Consider the following 27099-nt stretch of genomic DNA (forward strand, 5'->3'; position numbering starts at 1 on the left):
TGGCTTTCAGCTTCTGGAGCCTTTTCTTCTGTTTCCTGCTGACCCAGTTTTGTTTCCCTTTCTCTGCTGACCAGAATTTTTCTAAAGGTCACAACTGAGTCTTCTATCTGCGGTACCAGAAGCTGCAGCAATAGTAGTAGCAGCAACCATTTACTCTCCGGCCCACGGAATACTGACGTAAGCACATAACCCACAGTCTACAAACAAAAAAATGAAACAGAAACACTCACTGGTTTCGTCTTCACGTCGGGCATAGCCTGAGATACCACTGCCAAAGAGCAGAGTACAGAATAACTGGAGCACAGGTAAATTAAGAACTTGTATGTAAATATTTTATTCTTTCATATTTTGCAAATCAGAAAGCGAGGTTGGTAATAAAAATAATACAGAATAATTATTTTTCTTCCAGTCCACACTCATATATTACCAGGTTTTCCGAATTACAGATAAAACTGTCTCTTACAGTCTAAACATAACGCTCACTTTAGGTGCATTCTGTACTTTTGCCTTATTTAATATTATTCTTCCGAACTATTTACAAATATATTACAACCTTTAGACCTCAAAGCAAAGGGAGTATTTCAGTAATCAATCTGACATAACGATCAGTAGCTCTAACTTCAGTGTTCAAGAGAAACTATACACGCAGTGCGGTAGGTCTGAATAATTTATGTCTTATAAAAAGAAAAAGAAAGCATTGGAAGTTTCTGAGTATAAAACTTTGGCATTGCAGTGGTACCTACGGACCTGCCTGAACTGGAGGGCAAGAGTGGGATGTGATGTCGCTGTGCTTGTACAGCGCCTCGTCCAAGTCCAGCGCCTTGCTCCTCAGCTTCACCGTCATGCAGCCATGGTAGGACGCTGTGACCGGAGTGGCGGTGACGTTGACATCTGTGCCAAAGGAGAAACAAGCATCTCTGAGGGCTGCTTCTGCAAACACACCCATCCTACCTCCGCTCAGGTGATCACCCTCTCTCTCTTTTAGAGAGTTGTGCTCCTACTCGTCTAGTATTGAATTTAAACTCAATTTTGAGCCAGAAGAATCTGACAGTGCATGTTTAATGTCTTCAACACTCATGAAAGGGATCACTGAGATTGCTGTCCTGTGTGGCAGAGCTGGAGGACAGCAGGGCCTTTGAAATGGATTTGAAAGATGCCATCAAGAATAAAGATTTTCTTTATGTTACAGTTGCAAATTTTCTGTTACGATTAGAAAAAAATCTGTTTGAAATGTGGTCCTGTAAAGAGCAAGAAGTCTTGTTTAAAGGCCCGTTTACCTGGTCAGTATATCATTGACTAGAAAAACACCAATGTATCGTATAACTTAACATCATCTAGGATTTATCAGGATTGAAAAATATCACAGAAAAGAGAATAAATGCCTGCATGTTCCCTCTTTAAATAATATTTCTTTTGCATCTACAATGTTACCCATACTTTGCATGGGACATGATGCATAACTTGACGCAAGATTCTTTATTCGTTGCTACTGGACTAAAGAGATTAAGTGTAACCACTGAACTTCATTGATTTTTTTTTTCTTTCGCTGGGTAATGAATCAGGAAAAAAAAAACAATATAAAGCTATCAAACTCTGAATGAGCCAAGCTCACTTAGGTCTGACCATATGATGCAGTTATTTAACCCACAGTGATGAATCCAACCACGGCGCTGAAATGTTTATTCATCTGGCAAAGTGACAAGGTTTCTCAGTGCGAGTGCTGGGTTCTGCTCAAAGGCAAAAGCAGACCAGAGGCAGGAATTCCTGTTCCTGAGTAGAACTGAGCAAAAGGAGAAAGCAGCTACATCCACAGGAGCCAAATGGGTCTGAGAGCAATAGCTATGACAGATCCCACTTAGTTATAGGTAATTAAATCTGCTTTACCAGGTTAGCCTGAGCTAACAACAGAGAACTCAGAACAGCTACAGAACAGGACTGGGTTTGAGTATTAGAGAGCAACCTGAAATCAAGCAGGTTGCATCTCTTGTTTGCACAATGGCTGGCTCATAGTGGACGCCGGTGCTCTGGAAAAGGCTGGGGACTCAGCATCAATAAACCAGTCCATCCAGAGCAAGAGGCAACCCCTTGGCTCTGCCAAAATTCATGACTCAGGTGAAAGTTTGATCTTTCAGGTTTAGGGCAGAAGAGCAAACTGACCTGTGATAACAAGCTTAGCTGCAGAAAAGCCAGCAAAACCACAGATTGTGATAGCCCCTTGGTTGTGCCCTAAGTACCCTCTGCTGGGAGGAAACATGCTAATGTTGGACTGCTGTGCTCAGCTCAAAGAGAACATCAGCCAGGGGGAATCACCACGCTGAGCTTCCCAAGCTTCAGACAATGTGAGGCCACTGGAATGAGTCATTTTATCAGAGAACCTCTATACCAGGAGCTCATACAGACCTGGGAGGCAGACCAACAGATAAAACAGCAGAAAACTTTGGCACATATGTTTTAGAAGCTAGGAAGCCAGGTGCCATGTGCAATAGCATGTTTAAGACAATGATTCTGCTTACAGCTGCTCTTCAGAAAAGCCAGTCCTATTGCTGACCAAGACCTGCTCTTTCTCAAAGGACACAATCATTCAGGAAAAAAAGAAACTGTCAAGTACACTCTCACATCTCCTGAGAGCAGATGCCTGTATTGCAGGCAAAGCCTGCTCAAGCAGAAACATAGAATGAGGCTCCTGTTTCAGTGAACTGATACAGTCTTCCTGACTGCCAGCTCAGCAAGGTGAAGTGAGAGTCCGACTGCCCTGCTATGAAACTGGCTGCTCACCTGGCAATCCTCCCACGTATGTCTTCACTGCTGACTGCAAAGAGCTCTCCAAGATGGACAGGCTGTCCTCTAACTCAGAAGTGCTTAATTCATTCTGTCCTTCCATTCCATCTACCCTCAGGGATAACTGGTCTTTCTTGAGTAGGATGTCCACAGAATGTTCCTTCTTATCACAGAGATTTAGTGGCAGTCTGGACACAACTGTGTCCTCCACTGCCAAGATGACGAACTAGACAGTAAGGGAAAGAAAAGAGACAGTGAGTTGAATTATACCCAGCCACACTTATACAGGGTCAAGAGCGACACCTAAATTTGTCTGCTTTATTACTGCTCCAGAGAATGGAAATCATTTGCTTACAACACTGAACAGCTTTTATGCCAGAAAACTTTTACAAACAATGCTGGCATTCAAGAAACCAGTTCCATCTTTTACTGAGACTACATTTGCAAAGAGTTTGTGAGAACCATCCAAGATCCCTAAGGGTACTTCGGCACTGCAGCCTCACACCATGTTCTGAACTGGCAAGTGCAAATAAGCAGGCATAACCTGACAGCTGTTTCATGAAAATGTCTACCATGTCTCCTAAAACAGTAACAAGTCTGCTCTGGAAAAATGCTTAGTCTGTACCTGTTGTTTCAGTTTCTTTGTGGAGTGATAGTCGATCAAAGATAGTGATAGAGGGACAGATGCTTCTTCCGTAACCAGAGCAAGCATCACACCGGTATCCGTTGCTGGCTGAATTACAGCATTTACTTCTATTTTCCAACTTGTCTTGGTTTCATTCCCAGAGGAAGGTTGCACTACACACATTTAAAAAATAAAAGAAAAATTAAAAAAAAAATAGCAAAACAAACATAGGAGTAACAAGTGAAATGGTAGAACGTGCAGTGTCTGTCAGGAGGACAGATGGGTGAGCACATGGATGGACTGCTGCATTTGTTCAATAAAAAAATGCCAAGGCACCTGAACATATAATGAGAAGAAAATGTCATTGTTTTCTTCTTTTTACTTTCTGCAATCTGCTACTTTTCCAAATGTAAAAGACAAAGTTTAGTTTTTTATCACAAAGGGAGATTCAAATTCCCACAGCTGTCAAGCCATGACATTCAGAGAACTGCTGCAAGATGGGGCACGGTGTTCTGGCATTGTTCTTGACTGTCAAAAAATCACTGAGGCTTCTAAGTCCAAATCTGACATTCGCTTCTACAAAAGCCTGTAATAAACTAAAGAAGCCACTACACTGACCACCAACTAATCACCACTACTTCATCATCACCTTGTCAGAAGTGTGGGATGTTGCATCTCACCCGTTGAACCTGGAATTAAAATTGCTGGCACCTTCCCTATTGACCCACTGCTCCATAATTCAATAACTAATGATGGCTATGAAGACCACTGTCTCTGCAGCCTCCCCACATGGTAGTATTAGCTATGCTGGGTCATCAGATTTTGCAAATGTAAATGTAAACACGAGAAAATAGGGGGATTATTGTTTGTATGGGAAAAAAAAGGATATAAAAATGAAGGTGCTGAGGATTCATCTGTGAATTAAAGGATTCATCTGTGATTAAAGTCTCCCTGGAGACTTTCAAGGCACGGCTGGATCAGGCTCTGGGAAACATGATCTAGCTGTGCACATCCCTGTTCATTGCAGGGGAGCTGGACTAGATAACCTTCAGAGGTCCCTTCCAACACTAAGGATTCTATAATTCTATGACAAATGCTGACACCACTGCTGGAGGCAGCTTCACTACTGACAGAGGGATTGTGAAGCCCCAGTGTTGCACCTGAGCTGGAGTCAGCCGAAGTGTGAAATGCACTGCTGGAGCCATACAGAAAGAACCTAACTCGTGCTGGCCATGTCCCTACTGGCTAGCCACAATTAATAGGCCTGCCTTTGCTGTGAATCACAAGTTTAGCTGCTTCCTCATCTTCCTCAGCCGCCAGTCTCTTCTGCATCAGTCAACACTGAGGTAGGCACGCCTACAAAATTCAAATTTATTAACCACATATATGTTTAAAGGCAGGGCAACAGTCAGAATAAAAAACAGAAATACTTACTGTAAGTAAGATTAAATACAGCAAAACCTCGGCCAGGATAGTAAGACCCTCGTCCTGCTACAGAAAAGCATTGCATCCTTTCATTCATCTTTATGGTCTCTTGGATAGTGCTGTCCTCCCCATTCAGCCAGTTCCATGCCCGCAAGCAGCCATCCAGACGGGGGTTTATCTAGGAAGAAAATAACTGTCTCACACCTTAAACTACTGTTGAGTGAAGAATGGCTATTTCAGGTGCAGAGGATATTATGATGTCAAATAGGATAAATCACTTTGACATGCCAAATATGTGGAAATCAACTGGTGGCAACTCTGACCCTGCATCCCTAAGCAAATATGTTGTCAGTACTCCCCACGAAAGTGCTCTGGGCACAGCTTGTTTCTTCAGGACCGAAGGGAATTGGCTAGGACAGACACTGATTTGGTTGTATTGATTCTGTTGCTTCTGCACACTGCATGTCATTACTTCAATTAATTCTATAGCTTTATAGCTAGAGCTTTGTAACTCCCATAATTCTGCATTGGGAGCTCTAGAGGCCAAATGGAAGTGATAATAAATCCTTTGTGTCATTGCAAAACAGTCTTCATGACACACATCATGTTGGACCCCATCACGGCAGAAGTTGTGTTCTGGTGTAAGGGAGATGTGGCTGTGCATGCACACTTTGTTCCCTCCAGCTCCTCATGCTGCTATCCTGGACCAAATGCTAGCATTAGAATGCGAGGTAGTATGTAAAGAGGAAGCTCCTGCAAAGCCCCTCAACTGGTACCATTCTCCCCATTTAACTGAGGCTGAGAGAATTAAGAGTCTGAGCCAGGATAAAAGCCTCGGGAGTTTTTGGCTGCTAATCATATATATAGACCACACCCCTGGCTTAGTGCTTCAAAGAAGCATTGGCCCTGAATGACTCTTTGCAAGGAACAGAAGCCTGCCTCAGCTGCTGCACTGCTTGTCCCTAAGCCACAGGCTTGTCACCTCATTTAAAAATAAGGAGATGCCAATTAGGGTTTCAAGGTGCCAGCACTGTGTGTGGTGGACATACAAGACAGCCCGAGCAGCAGCTATTGCAGACGTGCAGCATCATCCAGTCTCATCTACAGAGTGCCCAAACTTTTATTTGTAGGCTCTACCAACTTGAATTAGGAAGAAATGAAGAAAAACAGGCTCCTGTTTTCCCTCGGGTCCTACAGTATGAAATGAGTAAAAGCCAGGAGCAACGCAGCTGTCATACAGTACCCATGAAGCTCAAACTTTGGTCACAATACAAAACGTGCCCCCAGGGCCAACTCAGAATGTGTGGGGCACAATGTTATCCTTGCTCAGGTCTGTCTGCTGGCACGCCAGGGCCACTACCATCTCCAAGATAGCGTGGTCACTGCTAATTCCCAGGGCTTTGCCATGTGCTCCAGTCCTGTGGTATCCTGATTCTGCAGGCCCAGGGTGGGATACATGTCACCCGACCTCACCAAGCAAAAATTTAGGAGCCTCAGCTCTGCTCCAGGCTTATAGATCTCTCTAAGGTCAGTGAAGAGAAATCTGTATCCAGAAGGTGATAATACTGCCTGTTTCAAAGCAGGCTGAACTGCTTTCAAAAGGACTGTAGATTACCCCAGCAGAAGATGAAATCAAGCCCTTCAGACCTACAAAACAACAGAAGTAATCGTGCTCTTCTTACCGGCACAATAAGGTCCTTTGTTTTGAAGGGAATGCCTCCTACTGTCAGATTGAGCTGATACAGTCCTTTGTCTAGGGTAAACAGGTCCTCCGAGACAGCTATTTTCATAACTGCATCCCTGTTGACCTTTACAACCAAACTTCTCTCAAGTTCTTCAACAGAGATCTGACGAAGTAAAATCGCAAATAGAAAATGTCAGTATGAAATGAGCTGTAGCCTCAACTAAAGGACAGACACAACAAGCAAAATCCCCAGGATGCAGAAATATTGTTTGTCACCAAGGTTCTTTGTTTACCTGCTAAGTTACGTTCTCTCTAAAGCAATCTGGAGTTCCCATAATGGCAAAAACAGCCCGGGTACTCCAGAACAGCAACACAAATAAATGAACAGATTAACTACATGACATCTGTAGGTTGCTCTAAGCAAAATTTAAATGCAGTAATGCGTTATTAATGAGAAACTTCCTACTGTGACAGCTCATGAAAGGAAAAGCTGGAAAGAGAGACAACAGGGCGTCTTCTGTTGGCCCAGTGAAGGAGAACAGAAGCCTTCCAGCCACTCTAAATGTAGTTGTACAGTGCTGACCCCAAAGAAAGAATAATCAAATATGTCACGTTTGAGGGCCATGAAAAAAGTACAATAGACAAGAACTGTTCTGCCACAAGGTCTGTGTGAGTTACATCTCCACACCTCCTAAAAGTTGCTTTTAGGAATAGTCTGTCCTCACTGAAATGTCAAAATCTTGCTGCAATTTGAGTGGAACTGCTTTATGTGGGATGTCACACAGGAACAAAGACAAGGTACCTCCTTACAAAGCAAGAGTCCAGGCTGCATAGAGAAACACTACAAAGCTGCCAACTCTGTGGGGAGAGGAGGAGGAGAAGCTCAAGGCTGACACCCGACAGCCTGTGGTAGTGGCTCACCCTGCTGCAAGGAGCAATGAGTCCCTAAGATAGCCTGCTTGGACACTGCCAGGCAGGCAGGGCACATAGCTCGATGTTTCCATAAGGTTTAGCCATGAGGCATCCTGCCTTGGCTAACTGTCTGCTCCTTGCTCAAAAGCAAGCAGGCAGCTTGGCAAGGGACTGGGCTACAGACAGCTGCAGGGTGACAGCCAAGGGTGAATCTGCTTGGGATTGATTATCTGCTATCTTGTTATTTGTGCCAACCACACTGTCCGCATGTTAGTACTAAACTAAACACTACAAATAGGAAAATATATGATGATTTGGGGGTGGGAAATCAAAACAAAAGATTATCTACTCCTATCAGATCATAAATGCCACTTCATTCAGCTGGATTACACATACATCACTGCATTAAAAGCTTTTCCTGAGGCTGCTTGTTTGTGTTTTCAGTGCTGAGAATAATCATCCAGAAACAGATTACGACAGATCAACATCAGAGAGTATACCTAAGTAGAAATATTGGCCTGAAGTTTTCAAAATGCCTCAATATTCCTATAAAAGGATGTAACTTGTTCAAGACAAAGAGCCTTTTTATTTCTTATATACGATTCACTTTGAAATAGCTAATAAGATAACAACCTTTTTTTTTTTTTCTATCTGCCGAAAGTTAAATAGGGAAACTACGGATTCCTCTACAAACTACATCTGTAAAGTTCCCACAAACACCCAAAATCCAGGTCAAACCAACTCTAAGGACTTCATCTATGCAGTCTGAAGTCCGGAGCGAAGCTCTCAAATTGCACATGAGTCTGGACTGTGACCATGGAGGTCTGGGTTGTGCTTCACTGAAGGTGAGGTTGAAATATGCAGGGGAGTCCACACTTGAAATATGTGGCTACATGGAGACAATTTTTTTAAGTAATAACCTTTCCTCAACAGGATTTCCCAAATTCAAAACCATGCCAGACAAAAGAAAAGGGAGAAATGGTCCAGTTCAGCCCAAGGTAACAGCAGTACTGGTGGCTGCAGTGGCAGCTCTGTCCCACCACTGTGTGGCTGTTGGTCACTAACAGATGTCACAGCACCCACACCTGCAGGCATTCAGAGAGAGCTGGGACAGTGGTTTTGGACACAGGGTTTGAATGGTGGGTGGTTCTGTGTGGGGCCAGGAGCTGGAATAAATGATCCTTATGGACCTCTTCCAACTTGGGATATTCATGATTCTACGATCTCTAAAGAAATGCAAACCAAGCACACTGCTGCAGCAGCTCAGCCAATTTCTTGGGTATGATGGTGCATGGATATAAGAGCCTTGGCACTGAGACTGGCAGGAGACCAGCAATTGTACTTGCTGCCTAAAAATGATAACTGCTTTTATCGTATTCCCTTTTCTCCCTGCAGGAAGCAAACACAGCCTTTGTACCGTTTACTCTGTAATTCCCAACTGTTTGAACATTTTGCATTACTTGAAGATAGAAAATACGCTTCTGCTGTCTCCCACCAAAACTAGTACAGGACAGTTTGTCATTCCTTCATAATGAGGTCTGGCACTTAACAAGTACGTTATGGTCCCGTTAACTTCCCACCTATAGCAATAACAGCTTTTTGTAACTCCTAAATCATCTGAGTGGCATCAGTTCTGCTTTTCACATCTTCTACCACCATCCTCCCTGTGCAGACAATTATATTCACAATACTGCAAATCAGCAGGACAAATCTTTAACTCGGAAATAACTGCTTCAAGGTTATTCCTACCTGTCAAGATACAGCATGTCACGCATTTTATCTACAGCTTTGCTGAACCTCTGCAGCTCCTATTTGGAATTTAAAATTCTTTCAATGGCAGTAAAGGAACTGCATTAAAAACCACCTTGTCTGCTGGAAATATTATCAAATGTCAATAGTTGACAATGTATGTACTCAAGGTATACTCAATGTATGTACTTCTTTATTCATTAGAAACAAAATTTTTTGTGTAGTTCTACGTTTTTTAAAGCTAAGAAAAGTTATAACAGAAAGTGACTTGTTAGGAAATATATCCCATTTTCACCCTTTGCGTGGACAGTGTGTGCAAGCAGAAGCTCAAATGGATAGGCTGGAGAGGCATCTTCTCAAAAACACAAAGAGTACAGAGTCTAGCCATGCTTAACAGAGCCCAGAAGGAAGGAGCAAAGAAAGGTAAGCTCCCAGGAGAGATCCATACTCACTGTCTGCCACGTGCCATGGTTGATGAGAGGTCCACTGCTGGTTACGCGGCCTATTCCACTGTATTTCAGCTGCAGCTCTAATCGTCCTTTGCGCAAAGCCAAGACTACCCATTTGCTGTCTCGATGGCCTCCAGCAAAGAAAAGGATACCTTCAGGATCAAAGGTTCTAAAGTCGAACTCAGCCACAAGTCTGACCGCACAGGTGTCAAGAAATAGATTAGTTATGCAGAGTTCAAAAACCACCGAGTACTTTCCATACAGATAGCATCAGCTCTAGCAGTTATGGTCTGTTAAAATATACTAGCTTTAATGCACTTTTGAAACAGTTAAGCTGTGAAGATGGATTTTAAAACAGCATCAAGAATAAGAAATACATTACTGTGCTTTAGTGATTATCTGAGGAGTTCTGTGATCAAGACCACCTTTCTCAGTCACTGGGTTGGATAACGTTTTGCAAAACATGACTCCGTAAACCAAACAAATAAACATGATCACAGAAATAATCAGTGCTTTAGTGACTCCACCGCATGCATCAAGCTGGCCAGTACATTCAACTATCCTTCAAAATTGTCCTCACCTTGTCAGCTGTTTCCTCTTAAAGCGCAGTCTGATGACAGGAATCCCACTGAACATCCTCCCCAGGTATAAGGATTTAACACTTTTTGCAACAGCAAAAGGCACACATGGTATTATGTTCTATAATCAAAACACATTTTTTGAGCACTTACTCTTCTCACATGACAGAATTGTCAATCAAGCAGTATGCCTTCTTTTCTCAAACACATAGTTGCTATACATGTAGCAAGCTAAGGCACTTTAACGGTTTTATTCTCAAAATATCTGTTTCAGCCCTGGGAACATTTTATCTTTCCTCTTATTCGCCTTGAAGGAATGCTTTCCTGTTGTGAAATGAAATTGTACTCACAAGGCACAGCGTAAGGTTCCCTACTGCAACTCAGTGCCTGCAACACTACCAGCTCTTGGCTGATTTCTTCAGAAGGAACCTCTGCCACTGAAGCCTCAAACGCCTGCATCAGGGATGTGTAAACTTCCAGGGCTGTTTTACAAGTTACATCGTACACCCTGAGGCCTCGGTCCTACTGAGCCTAATTCAGATATGTTTGTGCAGCTAGAGGTAACTCACAGCCAAACATAGAGCTGGCTGGGCTGTCCTGGTCAAGTATTGGAAGGGGCTGTGAAAGGAACTGGTGGATCCCTTGTCCCTAGAAGTAATTAACAGAGGTGTGGTTGTAGAACTAAGGGACACGGTTTACTGTTTGGACTTGGCAGGTCAGGTTGATGGCTGAATTTTGTGATCTTGAAGGTCTTTTCCAATCTAGATCAATGTGAGATTCTATTCTAAGATCATTATCATTTTCATTTTGGACTCTAACAGCAGAAGTCTAAGAAGAGAGAGTTTGAATGAACAGACTCCCATAAAGGGCTAACAAGACCCTTCTATCTTATCAGGTGAGCTACTGTCCCCAGCTCACGTGCCCTTGGCACTCTGACTCCCTTCTGCTGGTCACTCAGTTCAAGTGGCTTTGGTCCGGTGCTTCATCAGTTACTCTCAATTGCAATATAAATTAAAGAACCATTCTGCAGTTATACCAATTAAGTCTGACATACCTCACATGTATTCATGTCCTGGGAAAGTTTTACTCCCCCTCTGCCATCACAATGACAAGTGTAACTCCCCGGCAAGTTGACACACATCTGTTCACAGAGCTGTTCTTCACATTCATTTATATCTACAATGACCAGCAAAGGAGAGAGGAGAAAACAGCCACTGGGTTTGTCTGAACATGAATTATTTGGTGAATATATATTGGTGAGTTAGCAGTGTTACTTAGTAGCATCTTTCATCTGAGTGTGCCCAAGTGCTCCACATCCATAGCCAGTATTTACCCTATACCACAGTATACAAAAATAGGTAGCAACACGCACATATGCTTCTGAGCTTCCACTGGATCTTATACATCTCGTAAGCTCAAGAAATCTCAGTACTATGCTTCCTTAAAAATCACTGCAAACTCAGTGTGTTGCTCACAACCAGTGAAAGGCATAAGACCTAAAAAAATTTTTTACTGGACCCTGATGATCAATTTCTGGTTATTTTTTTAATAACTTTAGAGCACATGATAATGTTAACGTGTTATTTCAAGAGCTTACCTTCACAAGTCTTTCTCTGCTCATCATACCTGTAGCCTGCATCACAAACACACTCATATGAGCTTAACAGATTTTTACAGCGAGCCTCTCCACAGATGTCTGCAGATGCTGCACACTCATCTATGTCTGCAAAACAAGTATTTAAACAACACTACATCAGATGAATAAAATCACTTCATTTTTGCATGCAATCCCTCTGTTCTGGTAAATGAAAAACCAGTATCTTTAAGAATCTACCTTCAGGGTTCAGCTAGATATAAGAGATGACATCAGGCTTTCAAAACCATTTGTTGCTTCTTTCTTTAAGCCACCAAACACTACTGGAAAGAACAATGCAAAATGAGCCTGGATAAAAATTGTAAAAATGAAACAAAGCAACCCCATGCAAAACCAAAAAACCTACTCTGTCCATGGGGCTGAAACATAAAAAAATAAAAAGCAGCCAACAAGAAACGAGGAAAAACAGTATGATTTTTAATACAACGTAGAAGCAGCACTCAGTCTGTGGAAAAGCCAACGTTTCTGTTCTCCTTCCTTAGACAAGCAAACGTTCTTATTTCTTCAGCACATTCACAAAACTGAGATCCAGATCTGCTGATCTGCACTAGTAAAGGGGAACTGAGGAAGGCAGACTGTCACAAAGAGCAAGTTTTATTGAGAGATGTTGTACGGTTGTTGTGCCTACAAAGGCAGGCAATGGACTGGAACTGGAGGCTCATAAAAACCAACAAATGTTTTTATAACTTGGTAACTAATACCCAGCAAAATCCTGGTGCTGGAAGAACTTCTGTAAGTATAGAGTTTCATATTTACCTTTGCTTTCTAACAAGTTTAAAACTGCAATTGCACACTATACTTTGTGATTTTCCTGTGTATTTGAAGTAGTCTGTGGTAGTCTATCTATAGCCTAGTCTATAAATAAAAAAGCAAAAACTGATCTTTTATTGTATGCACAAAATGACAGGAATTAACAGCTGGAAACTGTCAAAAGCATTAAATTGCAACTAAAAATCCCAGTTAGCATTAACTGCATCTGCTACTAGCACCAGCAATGTGACGGCTGGGCATGGACACATAGCTTGTAAGTGACGTTCACAGTGTTCTAATGAACACTCCAATTAAGGTAACATCAGCTCATTTGAGTGTCTGCACACATTAGAAGGGATGCCATCTATCATCACTTCAAACAGCATAAGTGACATGGAAATAAAATCCTGATCTTTCGGTCTGTTAGTATGAATACACTGATCTAGTCAGGTATGCAAACTCCTGAGAACTATGTCACTGCATTCATAACACATAATATATGGGTATAATATATGCAGACTTGCTTGTTTTTCACAAGACATAAAAAACATTAACAGCTATCTGTGATCACTATGTGCCTCAGCACGCAGTTCCTTAACACACATCTAAAATCCCAGTTGCTCAAGTTCTGTTACGTAAATTCACTCTGCCACTTCAGATATCTGCTTCATTTGAGGGGTTGGACTTGATGATCTCTAGAGGTCTCTTCCTACCCCTATAATTCTGTGATTCTGTGAATTCTGTGATTCTCTTGACTATAGAATTAGATCCCCACATAATGCTTCCAGCTGCCATGTCAAACAGTGGCACACCTTCACTAGGACATTTCTGCAGCTACTAACAATCAGTGGCAGTTCATTTGTCTGTCTTTATCTCATTTAATTACTTGCTGCTGCACTTACCCAGATTTAGAAAAATAGAACAGTAAATATGCAAACTAAAAACAACCACCTTATATGCTACAAGTCTTGAGATTGGGAAGGACTGTAACAATGCACCTGGGCAGCCCTTTCTCCCCTCAGTGTCAGGATACGAGGACTGATCAGTTACACTGATTTAGCACAACCTCAGTTACAGAACTCTGAGAACCCGGCCTGTACTGGGCCACTGGAGAGCAGTGTGGTGGGACCACAGAGAAGCTGGGATATGGTGACTGCATGAGCACGTGGTACCATCCCAGACCCCAGCTTCTTCTGGCTGGGAGGTAGGACAGGAAGGCTTACCTTCACATGTTTTGCTGTCTTTGAGAGCATAACCACTGTAGCATGAGCAGCGGTAGCTGCCAAGCTTGTTGAGGCAGATTTGGTTACAGCCACCATTCTGATCTTTGCACTCATCAATATCTGTACAAAAGAAAATACTGCAGTCAGCTTTTCACCTCTGACACAATCTGAGGAGTGAGAATAGGGTAGGAGCTGGGAAGGGGAAAGAGCAAGCAAGGAACGCTATCACACCTGCAACCTTATGGTTAAAAGAAGCACAGAGAGTCATTCAAGCCCTTCAAGTGCATTGGCTTGAGTTCATTTGGTAACAGAAAAGACATAGCAGGAGCTGTAAATGAATACCTTCCCCATAGGTCAGACAGTGCAGGAGAATATCTTCAGCCTATAGAGATGAACAAGAGTTTGCTGGCAGAACATATATTACAACTAACTTCTATCACTTACTACAATGACTAGTGAGTTTAGTATTATAAGGTACAAAAAGACATCTTCACTTCTGCAGAACAAGAAATAGTAAGTTCACAGCTACTGTGCTCCACATACACCAGCAGCAGAGGCCTGTTTGATTCAGGAGAGCCCGGGTTTAACCTTTCGTATGCCCTACCTACTCACACTGTCCCATCTGCTTAAGAGAATCCAGAGTTAGCTGATTAGTCGAATAGCAATTTCAAGGTGTTTTGTATGAAAAAGAAGGGATGTGCTTCAGACTGCCCAGTTGCTAATCTCTCAAGGCAGTTGAGAGCCAATGGGTCAACTGTTTCAAATACTTAAATAAACTGCTTGTGAGCGATCCTGTAATTTCACCACAATATTCACAATGGAAACACAGGGTTTGGATCTGCTGCTTAGTGGCCACAGTCCTGGACTGGCTGGATATGCTTTCTGGCAGCTATTTAATTTTGGCAGGCAGAACAGCAGCATCCTGACAGGCAGAGAAAAACAGGAATCAGAGAACAAGAGGAGGAATTATTCTGAAGTTCATTAAGGAATACAGAAATTCTCTTTGGGCTTGGGACATACTGCATAAAAAAATATTCTGCTTGAATATTCTCTTCGGAGTTGCTGGGAATATACAATGGGACATGAGTAGAAGATGTATTAGAAGCTGTGGTGCCCCATCCCTGGAGGAGCTAAAGGGCAGGTTGGATGGGGCCCTGGGCAGCCTGAGCTGGAGGGGGCAGCCCTGCTCATGGCATGGTGTTGGGGCTGTGTGGGCTGTGAGGTCCCTTCCAAGCTAAGCCATTCTATGAGTGGACTTGGAATAAAACCACACCACTGAAAGGGGCTGTATCATAATAATGTCACCAGTCTGCCTAACAGCAAGAAATGACGACAACTACAGTCTGTCAAAAGCATATCTTCCCAATGCAAGGAAATGGGAAGATGAGAGAGTTTCTCAGCATCTGCAATTTGCCCTCTGCTGCTGCAGTATTAATAGCATCAGTTGAAGGTGCTGCATTTGTAAAGCAACTACCACTTCACCTGTGCTGCCCTTTTCAGAGGAGTGGAACAGAAAGTAGGGGGATAACCTCTTAGATTTTCTTGTCAACACCAAGCAGAAATCCATTGCAATCATTTTAAAAGTACTGTCAGGCAGAGTTGAATGACTTCCAGAAGGGCAAAAGTATGAGTGGTGCATAATGCAGGTTCAGTACTATGACTCTTGAATTGGGCATCACAGTTATCAGAGACTACTTTAAAACATAGCAAAACCCAATAAATCTGAAAGATAAGAAAACTTGCATTACCTTTATCACATGTTTTTCCCTGCCAGCCACGCTTGCATTCACAATAGAAGTCCCCTTTGAGATCTTCACATCTGACAGTCCCGTCTTTGTAACAAGGATCAGGAGAACACTGATTTGGCAGATCTGATTTACAAAAGGAATTAAACACAGAACAATGTATTGAGGTCAACAATGAAAGCCCTTACTAAAAATCAAGACACTTAAATACTACCAGAGAATCACTATCAGAAGAACTTGCACATGAGAAAACTGGAAGCTAATCCGTATTGCTGACATGCCAAACAAGCTGTGCCGGGAACGTGTGGTGGAATTCATTTCATTGCAAAAGGAAATGAGCTGCTACCCCCATATTTGAAGAGCACCTCCTGATATTCTACTATCCCAACTTCTGGAGAAAATAGAAAGCAGACAGCAACTAAGCACTCAAGGAAGATGGGTGCTCTTTTCATTTACTTTTGGTAACTTCACAGATTTCACCAAGGTTGACAGATCAACCAATCTAGAATAGTCTAATAGAATAATCTGATCTTTTTTTGCTAGAGCTGAGCAATTTAGGCTTTTCTGTTACAAAGCATGAAAATAAATAAGAAACAGCAATGTGTTTATGGCATCAGAACTGCAAACCAATTCTCTGGTTTGCAGACAGTGCTATGCTCCTAGCAGGCCAATGCAGAATTAAGTCTGACGCTGATTATTATGCCAAGTTCCAAGAGTCAGCAATGGATGTTCTCTGCAAGGCCACAGAAAGAAAGTACTTCCCATATTTTGGGAAGGATCAAAGGAAGAAGCATAAAATCATTACACAGTTGAGCAAAGAATGGGATTCACCATTACTCAAGGGATACCACCTAATCAGCAGCAGCCCTCTGCAGAAGGCCAAGAACCCTGTCTGCCACTTAGACAAAATACATTGATTTAAATGACAAAGTACAGACATCTGACTCATTCTGATGTAAAAATTATTAGAGACACTTCATGAGAGGCGCCATATACAGTCAAAACAGTATTTTAAAAGTATTATTTAGGTGCAACATGGGCAAACCTACACACTTCTTCCTACTGTTCTCTGTTCACCACTATGCCCATGGGCCTTTTGGACTTTTGGGCTGTGTTTTGGACAGCTGCTAAGGCTGGTGCTATGCTAGGCAGAAAAATAAGTTAAGTGAATAAGCTCTAGGGTTGGACAGCATTTGTATTATATGTGCCAGGAAAAAAACGTCAGATTCTTAGCATGGGCTACACTGCACATTCCTCATTAATGCAAGCCCCAGTGGCCATCCCTCTCTACACTACACCAACCTACACTGGTTCTAAACCCTGCAGGCACTGAATTACCTGAAGGTTGAAGTTAGCCACACATTAGTGTTGCAATTTATCCAGGTTATTGTGGAGTATTGATTTCTTATTCACTGTCCATTCTTCATCTATCACAACGAACAATATAAGTGTTCACCATTCCTTTTTCTGTAGGGCATTTAACTCAGCTTCATGATTTCATCCACCTCTACCAAAACTCAGCTCTAGCCACTCCCTCCCTTCAGGTTTTCCTCCTCTGTAACTAGCACCGCTTCAGCCCCTAGCTGGAGGCAATGTCACTGAGCAGGTAAGAACTCATCTGAAACCTCAGCAAAATGCTTTAGAGGACAAGGGAGGAGAGAACCAGAGGGTTGATCTGAGATGGAATATGACTAGAATCCTGCCAAATATATGTATTTTCAGTATTTCTTCTTTATGCTCAGAAACTAGAGCCTGAGTAGCCCTACAGGAAAAGCATACGAACACAACTCTTAAGAGCCTCACAGAAACAATCATCCCCTCACCACAAGCAAGGCCACATTACCTTTCTTCCTTACCACTCTAGCTGTGCAGAGCTCAGGCAAAGCCACAGATGAGACAGAAGATGTGCCACACAAATACAACAGTCATGTGGGCTGCCTCCAGCACATGTCCATCAGAATACCTCAAGTAAACCCCCTGTCCAGAGACATACCACTGGGGGTAGAGGTTAAGGTGGGGATGAACCATCCATTTCTTGGGTGCATCACAATACCATTAAGATGGTAAGCCAAGTCTTTTTGAAGCAGCACCAACTAATTCTCCCAGAGATGGCAATGTTTTCAAAGTAACCTGTGTTGGTCGCCAACACAGGTCAACAGGGCTTATCTTGAGCTTCAACTCTTTATCTCAAACTGGATTCTCATGCATCTTGCAGAGCCAGCTGGAAATAATGCTGCATAATAATCAAGTCTTTCTATCTCATCAACAATATGCTGATAGCCTGCTCCTCTTCTCATGAGCATTTGAAAACATGAGACAGTCCTATGTGCTCCTTGTGGCTTTACAGCTGTGTAATTCCACCAACTTCACTGAAGTTAATTTACACCATTACAAGAGAAAAAAAGAGCTCTTGTTCCCATTAATTTACACGTCAGACTTCAGTAAAAGTATTAAAAGTAATAAACAAGTGACTTTTTGTGTGCTTTGGTCTATGTCTGATAACACACATATAGTTCATAAATGCAGACAGAGAATACAAATGTCGTTTCCACTTCTCAAGTACACATGGAAACAAGACTTTGAGTACAGTCATTGCTGCTTCCAGTTCATAACTCTGCATTCTGAACTTGTATTTTGATATTAATAAATGATACAAATTAAAATGTCATTTGGAAAATGCTAGGTTATGAAGATTACGACACTCAACACACAACAAAAATCTTATTTTTTTTTTTAAGGTCAGATGTGATTTGGTTTCCAAAAAATCTTGCAGCATTTTCCAAACTCTTGCAGAATCAAATCCCTAAATCCTAGCTGACCCACAATACCTCCTTTAGAAAAAAAGCCATCTCTGTAGATCAAAATATAGATATCCATGCGTAAAGCAAGTATCTATGTGTGAAACAAGCCTCTAAGTCCTGACTACAGTCAGTGGAGATCTAGCCAGTACTATGGAGTCCATACGGTGATTTGGCTGGCATTCCTGAGAGTAGAAACAATTTGGTCAGTGGCATCACTGTACAGCCACTGAATACAGACCAATTCTCCACTGACTTATAATGGGACCTACACAACCGTGGGCACCTGCACAGGAAGTACCTGCATCTACCTGTTTGAATCTGGAGCTGAACCCTACCTGCAGCCCCAGTCTAAAGATCCTACGAGACAGAGTATTCAAATGCCCCAGTAAGCTGCCTATTCGCTACCACAATTAAAATGTGTACCTTATTTCTACCATAAGCTAGTCATCCTCCAGCTGTTGGATTGTGCAGGGTCTTTGCATGTCAGATTAAAAGAGCCTTCCACTACCTTGTTTTGAGAAGAGGAGGAGACTGTTAAGAAACAGCACATTCAAATGTGTCCCACAGGTACAGCCCCAGAGAGCTACATAGCCTTTTGGCAGCATCTAGGAAAAACAAGAGACACGCTGGAATCAGCTAAGCACAAGGTCTGTCATTTTTCCAAGTGCATTTCAGGCTCCTTTTCTGTGAATTATCAATGACTAGCCAAAACTCAGCCACTTAAAAATATTTTAGTATTTTAATGGGGGAAAATGTTGTCATTTTATTGCCAAACCACCACATCTCCAGTGAACTGAATCCCTAAAAACAATTACTCAGCTTTCATTTTTTCTAGAACATGGAAAACATCCTCACTCTTCAGACTTCTGTCCCTGAAGCACTGATCAGCTATTCAGAACCAATGTTCCCAACTGATGGCACCATTTGCAGCAGCAGCTCCCACCTCCTTGGTGTGCTATGCTCAGGAGCAAAGGGAGGCACCCAGCCTCACATCCCACACTGAATTAGTTTGCACGGTGCAGAGGTTCCTTAGGTCTGAGAGTTTCCATTCAGATGGCTCCAACTTCTCTGACTGATACGTGAGGGCACTGCATGAGGACAAGTCTAGACACACCACTTACTAACTTCGGAATTCACTCTTCAGAAAAGATAGCTATAAAAATGAAAGCTCGATAAAATCCTGATCCTGCTTTAGTAACACTGGTGTGAACACAAGACTGATCCAACTTGGCCACAGTAAGAGAACAAACCAAAGAGGCAAGAATGAAAATAAATACATGTACTCATGGATTTCTTACCATTTTAGCCAATCTGTTCCCATAGCATATTTATAATCTTTTAGAGAATATTTACACAGTTTAGCACTGCTAAGCTCAAGAAGGAACTGGAAAGATCTCACAAGTTATTCCAACCCCCAGTGTTAGCAATGAGCAAACACCTCTCTCCCTTCTACACCAAGATCAGATTGACTTCCAGATTGATTTGAAGATTTAAAGGTTGTAAAACCTAAAACATAATGACGTTATGAGTGCAAAGGATCTCCTACTCAAAGCTGTCAAAACTCGTAACACATAAGCCTGGGTTTGACTGTAAGATTTTTTAAGGCTACTTAAAAGGGGAAAGCTGAAGTTAGCATTCAAGAAAAAAAAAATTAAAGGTCAAACATCAAGTACAACCTTACGGTAAATCCTACTACTTGTACCTCTTGCTTCTCAGTTCATTCAGACATCGGGAAACTGGTAGGAAAGAAATGTTCTGGATCATAAAATATCAAACCTGAGTAATGAGTGAGAAAAGGCAAAAGGTTCTAAAAGAGCCTTGTTCTGTTGCTCAGTTTAGTCAGCCAGTATGGAGGGTCAAGCATAGAAAATGGGAAGAACAGTACTAAAATACTAGTTAAAAATGTAGGTAACTGACCTGGTTTCACTATTTCAGGGAGCATGAGAGCATTTAACTACAATATACAAAACAAAAATGCTTACTATGAACGCATGTAAGGAAGTCTGGGCTTCTTGTATACGGCGATCCGTATTTATCAATACAAGCTGAAGAAGAGAAAATGAAATTGGTATTATTACAATGATTACATGGCAGCTGTTCAAAGCATGTAAGATGATATCTAGCCAGCTGATATTTCATTAAGCAAGGTTTAGGAGAGTGGATGCAAAACCTATGTAATAGTATAATCTCCCAGACGTCTTAGACTTCTTAAGTTCATAAACATTTTTTTAGCTCTGATGCACAGTAGAGCTATAAGCCATCTGAAGAGAATGATCATTTTACCAGATGATACTATGACTCTAAATGCATATTATTAACTACACAAATCTGGCCTAGTAAATTTTGAATTGAAAAGACATGTGGAGTTTTCTCAAATTGTTGGAATATGTGATTTTAAGTACTACAGGTTAAACACAAACAGAAAGCAGTATGATGATGCAGTCTGTAGAAAACGTCAGTAGATCTATCAGTAAAATTTTAAAATATGGAGGTTAATTAATAGTTAAGATAATTAAAAGGGATGAAGGTGGAAGACTAAATTTACCAGTTCTGGAGGCTACCAATAATAAATGCAACATCAACACTTTAACACATAGAAAACACACAGTCTATGCAAGTATAAATTAAAAAAAAAAAGCCCTTAAAATCTCATACAAATGCAGAGTCAGTCTTAACAGTTGGAAAGTCATGCTTATTGCAGTTATTTCCATCACTTTCCTTAGAAGAGCTTCAGCAGTGACGCACTCCTGTGTTAGGCACCACATAACAACACGGTAACAAAGTAAAAGCTGCGACTCACCCAAGTATTTCGGGTAAAAATATTCCTGTAGGAGGGAAAAAAAGCAAAGATTTATTGAATGATACTTGCTTCTATTGTCATTTTACTAGTGTTTAATAGCTGCTCTTAGTTTGGTGGTCTTTCACAGCAGCTGCTAAACAAGATACAAACATAAACATCCTCATTTCTTTCATTCAAAGCCAGAAGAAACACATGATCATAGATGCATTCTGTCTCATGAGGATAGTGAGAAACATTAGCTCCTATCTCAGTGCATGGTTGGACAGCTGATGTGCCAATGGTAGTTGACTGAGCATTAAGCCACTCTGTCACTATCTCAGGGGAAAAGGTTCTCTCCTTAAGGTAGAGAGAATAGTGGATCTAGGGATGAAAATCAGAGGGCAAGTACACAACAACTTAGTCACCCTGTGCCTCCTCAGAGTCCTCTGCTGATTCACAGCACATGACATAGTAGCCACAAAAATAAAAGGGTACATCTCGCTTTTATAACAGTGAATATCCTACAACTCCAACAACATCCATACAAAGAAGAACATGGAGAATAACACAGGGAACGCATGGAGCTGTCAGGGGAGAGTCAGGCTGGGGGTTAAGAAAAGGTCCTGCACCAGAGGGTGGTGAGCATGGAATGGGCTGTACAGGGCACAGGGCACAGCCCCATGTGCTGGAGTTCAAGGAGTGTTTGGACAGTGCTCTCAGACATAGGGTTTGAATGCTCGATGATGCCGCGTGGAGCCAGGAGCTACATGCACTTCATGATCCTTGTGGGTCCCTTTCAACTCGGGATATTCCATGATTCTGTGATCACAGCTGCTCATTTAGGATAGGTGCAAATGTATCTCAGAAGTATTTAATATGGTCAAAAACTGCCTAAGAAGGATTTCACTGATGTACAAGTAGACTGCCAAAGGCTCTCCCACTTTTCTGACAGTACATGGCCACATGTCATCACTCTCTACTTTGTGTCAACAAAGTGCAACCACATGGCAAGGCCAGCACTTTGCTGATCTGACTTTGTGCATTAGAAAATACTCAGCTTGGTGAGACCTTCCCAACTGCATTACTGCTTGCACCAACACGATGCACAAGCAGGAAAATGCATCTGGGCTGCACGGAAAGGTAGGAAATTGGTCTAAGCAGATAGTTAAACTGCATTCTTAAAAAATGTATAACATTTACCACTTTGGAACAGGCATCTTTCCAACTTCATACTGTATTTTGTGAGGTACATTTAAGCCACTAGTTGGAGCACTGTTGAAGTTGAAATGTAATTGAGGGAAAACTGATTGTAATAGTGTTTAATTTCTCAGCTAACCACGAAATCGTATGCATACTATAATTCTCTTTTACACAGCATGAGCCATTTCCATATCACACTGTACTGACAGAGAGACTGGGACAGTAAATGTCATATATTCCACAAAATTAATTTGGACCATACAATGTGCAAGATCAGAAACTACATATTTTATTTTCTCCTCTTATTACAGATCTTTGGATAAGGTCATGCCTGTATGCAAACATGTACATAGAACAGTGACAGGCCCACACTGTGATTCAGTTTGACTGGACTATCTAATGGAATCAATTGGTTGTCAAGGTCATATGAATGAAGAGCTTTTCATTGCTGTCATCCTCCAGAAAAAAATCAATCATTTCTGGAAAATATGTTCCAGTTTCTGAAATGTGCCATGTAAACATTCAGTTTAAATCATTCAAGCCTCAATAAAGAAACAGCCCACACTTAATCTCATTTTCAATTTCAATACAAAGGAAATAGGCTTAGCATCTTTTGAAGCTGAGCTTTGTAATATCTCTTTGGGTTAAGAAACTGAGAAAGGAGCTCAGAACTCACTACATTTCCCAACCCTTTATTTTTTATGTTTTTTTTTTTTTTTTAGGGCTTAGGTTTAGAAAAGACAAATCAAGAAATAAAGTCAAAAGAAAAGTACATCTATATAGTCTAAATATTCCAATTATTCAGATAAGCATCCAGCTAAGCTATAGCCACAAATTGAACTTCAGCCTGCACTCAAAGAGAAAAAGATAGCTGCAAGTGATGAAATATGCCACATATATATTTATTATTTTCCCTTAATTCAATATGAATCACAAAAATGTGCAGATGCATTTAACCACTACTACTAGGATAATCCAGACACTGTCAAGACTATATTTTCTGCACTCATGGGACATGAATTAGGAGCCTTCATATGCATGGCCGTGAGCTTAAGTGTTTGAAATCAGTGAAAGCAAAGGCGTAAAAACACCACCAACAAAAGTGAAAACCAAATTGCTCAGAAGTTTGTCAAGTTAAAGATTCATCTTGTGTCTAACTTGCACAGGACAGACAGACATGCATTGTTTCCAGTGTGAGCACTCAATTCCATAATGCCTTCTCAGTCTTCTGTAATGTTTTAATGACCCATAAGTGTTGAGGAAGATGAAATCCCTCAGCCCTGTACAGATCACATCTCTGATAGAAGTCTCATACTCATTTTCCTTCCACCAGAAGACTTCAGTTCTATTTTGAGGGTCCAAGAAAAACACAGAACACTCAGTTCTACAATGCCTTGTCAGACTTCGGTGCTACAATGTCTTCATGACCCCCAGATGTTGGGGAAGATGAAATCCCTCAGCCCTATGTACATCGTGTCCCTAAGAGAAGCCTCAAACTCATCATCCCTCCACCAGAAGTCTTCAGTTCTACTTTTGGGATCCAACAAGAATGTCAGGAGAAATGCTCCGAGGCTTGTTAGTAAGAAGATTCCATGTTGCTACCTTGCTGATTTCTCAACTAGTCACCTCTGGTCACTTCAGGCTCACCAACATCTCAGCGCCCAGAAAGCCACTCAGGATTCCCAGGATCCAAATGCAGGTCAGCTAACCCTGACCACTGTGGCTGCTGGATAGAGGCTGACCTCACCCAGCTCTCTGACCTCACTGTTGGGTGATAACATTGCAGTGCATACAAAGGAAGACAGAGATGCTCCAGCCAAGGCCTCAGAGGTGCACCAAACTCCACAAGGGATCAGCCCTCACAACAGATGGTTTCACAACCAGGTCTGCCCCTGAGAAATCCACCAAAATGTCTCCCAGCCCTGCCTCTTATGACCCAACACACACTCTGCCTGGTTCTGACATGTCAACCAGTGTTAATGCATGCCACGCTATCTGCCCTCAGCCCTCAGCAGTACAACTCAGCACAGCTCTCACACAGAGAGGGAGAAATAGGGGAGAGACAAAGATGTGCCCCGTGTCTGCAGGCCTCCACCCTTCCAGCCACATGGAAAACATGGCAGTATGCCCGTCCTTCAGACAGGTTCTTGCAGGCTGGCTGCAGTTCAGCTCAAGCGGCCTTTTCTCTGCTGGCCTAGAGACAAGTTGTGCTTTAGCAGAGATTTAAGCACTACAGCCCCTACCTTTGCCACACAAACACATGCATGGTATAGAAGCACCTTCTGATGCAGTAAACTCAATTATTGGTTTCCAACATGCAACAGCTGTGTACGACCTAGGCAATTCAGGGAAAACCTACAATGTTCCTACGCTCACAACTTCTTTTCACCTCCACAGCCAAACTCTTGCTTAGCACTAAGATTCAGAAGTTACTGAAATTATACAGGGCATGCATTCTTCCTGCTGCTTTTTAAGAGATGATGGAAGAGCACCACATCAGAACAGCCCTTCCATGAGTCACTGTGTATAAATAGTCCTTCTGCAAACATAACAATGACCATGTCTACACCAGGAAAATGTTCTCACTATTGCTTAAAGTAATTGGCAGCACCGAGAACCTCAGCCAGAAGAGCCTGCCAGCTGCTTCTGTTTGCTTGTTTGAGTACCAGGGTCAGGTAATCCTGCTCAGCACTGAACCCAACCACCCCCATGTCTGAGACGCGACAGCAGCAGATGAAAATCTACAGCAAGACTGCAATACTGTCATCACTGAGGGACCTCACTGACTTGCATGAGCAGCAGGAATTTCTGAAAAGCATTTTCTTAGTGCAGACAGGCTACTGTCTCTGGCAGCTTCCAAGATGCTAAGATTACGAAGAATAAAGCAAACAAAAGCAACATCAAATTCAGACACTGTAGAGCAGCATGATAGGGCACAAGTCCAATTAACTTTGCCTTCACAGTTCTGCTTAGGAGACAAAATTTACCACCAGAAATAAAATGCAGAATAAAAAAATCCTGTATCAGAACACACAGCTCTGCCTGTCAGCAAAAAAACTCATCTTCAACACAACTGATGACTCTATAGGGCTGTATTTGCTGAGTAACCCATAACAGACATGCATTTCATCTGTTGCCTCATCATGCCCTTTTCTCATCTCCACCTAGTGTCTCCTTTTTTCTACTTTCAGGACTGTTTGCCTTGGGCACGCTGTGACCTCCTTGTTTATAAACACATTTCATGTTTCCACTCCGCAGGCCTGCAGAGCAATGGCACTAATAACCATAAATGGCTGCGAGTTATTGTTTGACTTGGGTGTGTATTTACACCAACCGTTGTTTAACTGTATAACTTGGGAATGCAAATTTCATTAATGCTGAAGGAAACTCTGTGTTGCTTTTTAAACTGGGCTTCTGTTGCACAGCAAACCTCATGCAGAACAACTGAGTCTCTCTCCTGTACAGTGTAACTGAACACTGCTACAATTCTGAGCTTAAACTCCATAGAAACTATAGGCATAGAAGTTAATCTTCAATCAATGCCATATGGCTAGTGAAATCTTTCCTCCTCTGTGTGAGGAGCTCTGTGCTCAGCCAGGTCAGTTTTCTATCTATCTTACTATGGAACAACATGCACTCTCTATGCAAAGAACAAACTCCTCACAGTCTGAAAAGTGAGGCCTCGGATAAACAAGCCTGAAATAACACTGGCAATTGTGGTTTAATTGTCAGTTAAATACTTCAGGCAAATTCAGGGAAACTGGATCTAACAAAACATTGCACATGAGAAAAAAAAAGAAAAAACTATCTCCACTTAACATCCCATATTGTGTCACTGCTCTCCTGTTATTTAAGTCAAATTTAAAATAGAATAGATAATACACCCCACTAAATGCAGCTTGAATGTTTATGATCTCTTCTACAGGTTCTGTAATATTTTATCCACTGAAGTGAGACAAAATTGTATTTCCCTTTTCTTGTAATCTAACGATTCTGCAAGTTGTCTCGTAGGATTTTGCTTAAGTGCAGCTCTCAGAGCAGCAATGTTTGGTCACTTTAAGGCACTACATTTTGCCACAGTGTGGACAGGCAATCAGGAATGAGGAAGTACATTTAAGACAACACCATGCCCTTGTGACAGAATCCAACCTTACACTTCCCTGTTCATTACTTTAATAACTAAGTCACTTTTGCATTTTCCTTCCTGCCCCACACATTTTCTGGAATTGAACCTAGGACTCAGGAGTCAGCCAAGTGCAGCAGCTCTTCAGATGCACGTGACTTTGTACAGTGCAACCATGAAAGCTTCTCCTTTTATCTCTTCCTTTATGCATCCCACTGACCAGTAGTGTAAAATGATGCAGAGTAAACACAACGGCAACACTTGCCTCTTCTCTTTTCCTTGGTATCCAGCTTGTTTTGCAACTTTAGTCTTCCTCTTGGTTCTACTGCTCAAAGGAACAGGAAGAAAACCCCACACAACAAATAAGGAAACTTCCCAACAGACTTTGTGCATGCACAAAGAGCCTGTGGAACAGCAAGTCACAACAAAATAGTGATAAAGGTACAAATATGAAAGGCAGACCTGTCATCATTCTTCATAACTTGGTTCTTCATTTCTTCAACAGCATGTGCTATGACCATCTTTTTGCTTCTCCTCAGCACCTGGCCTTCCCTTCCTAAAAACATACTATCCTTATCCACTGTGCTGGTACAACCCTTTGTGGGGTGAATGGGACTGTGGAAC

General features: G+C 41.9%; 1 protein-coding gene across 1 annotated transcript in view; it reads right to left on the bottom strand.

Annotated features, from left to right (window-relative positions):
• Positions 1-621: 621 nt before the first annotated feature.
• GAS6 (growth arrest specific 6) overlaps positions 622-27099 on the bottom strand; it is a 35268-nt gene continuing 8790 nt past the window's right edge. Inside the window, 13 exon segments of the mRNA XM_065741065.1 lie at positions 622-891; positions 2776-3004; positions 3404-3576; positions 4838-5006; positions 6511-6675; positions 9626-9815; positions 10203-10321; positions 11255-11376; positions 11798-11923; positions 13828-13947; positions 15576-15698; positions 20356-20418; positions 21174-21198. Coding sequence (XP_065597137.1) covers positions 740-891; positions 2776-3004; positions 3404-3576; positions 4838-5006; positions 6511-6675; positions 9626-9815; positions 10203-10321; positions 11255-11376; positions 11798-11923; positions 13828-13947; positions 15576-15698; positions 20356-20418; positions 21174-21198 — 1776 coding nt within the window. The 3' untranslated portion in view covers positions 622-739.

Source organism: Cyrtonyx montezumae, unplaced genomic scaffold (assembly GCF_038088225.1).
Source record: "Cyrtonyx montezumae isolate F1298 unplaced genomic scaffold, pur_monq_1.0 scaffold_3, whole genome shotgun sequence".
Lineage (NCBI taxonomy): Eukaryota > Metazoa > Chordata > Aves > Galliformes > Odontophoridae > Cyrtonyx > Cyrtonyx montezumae.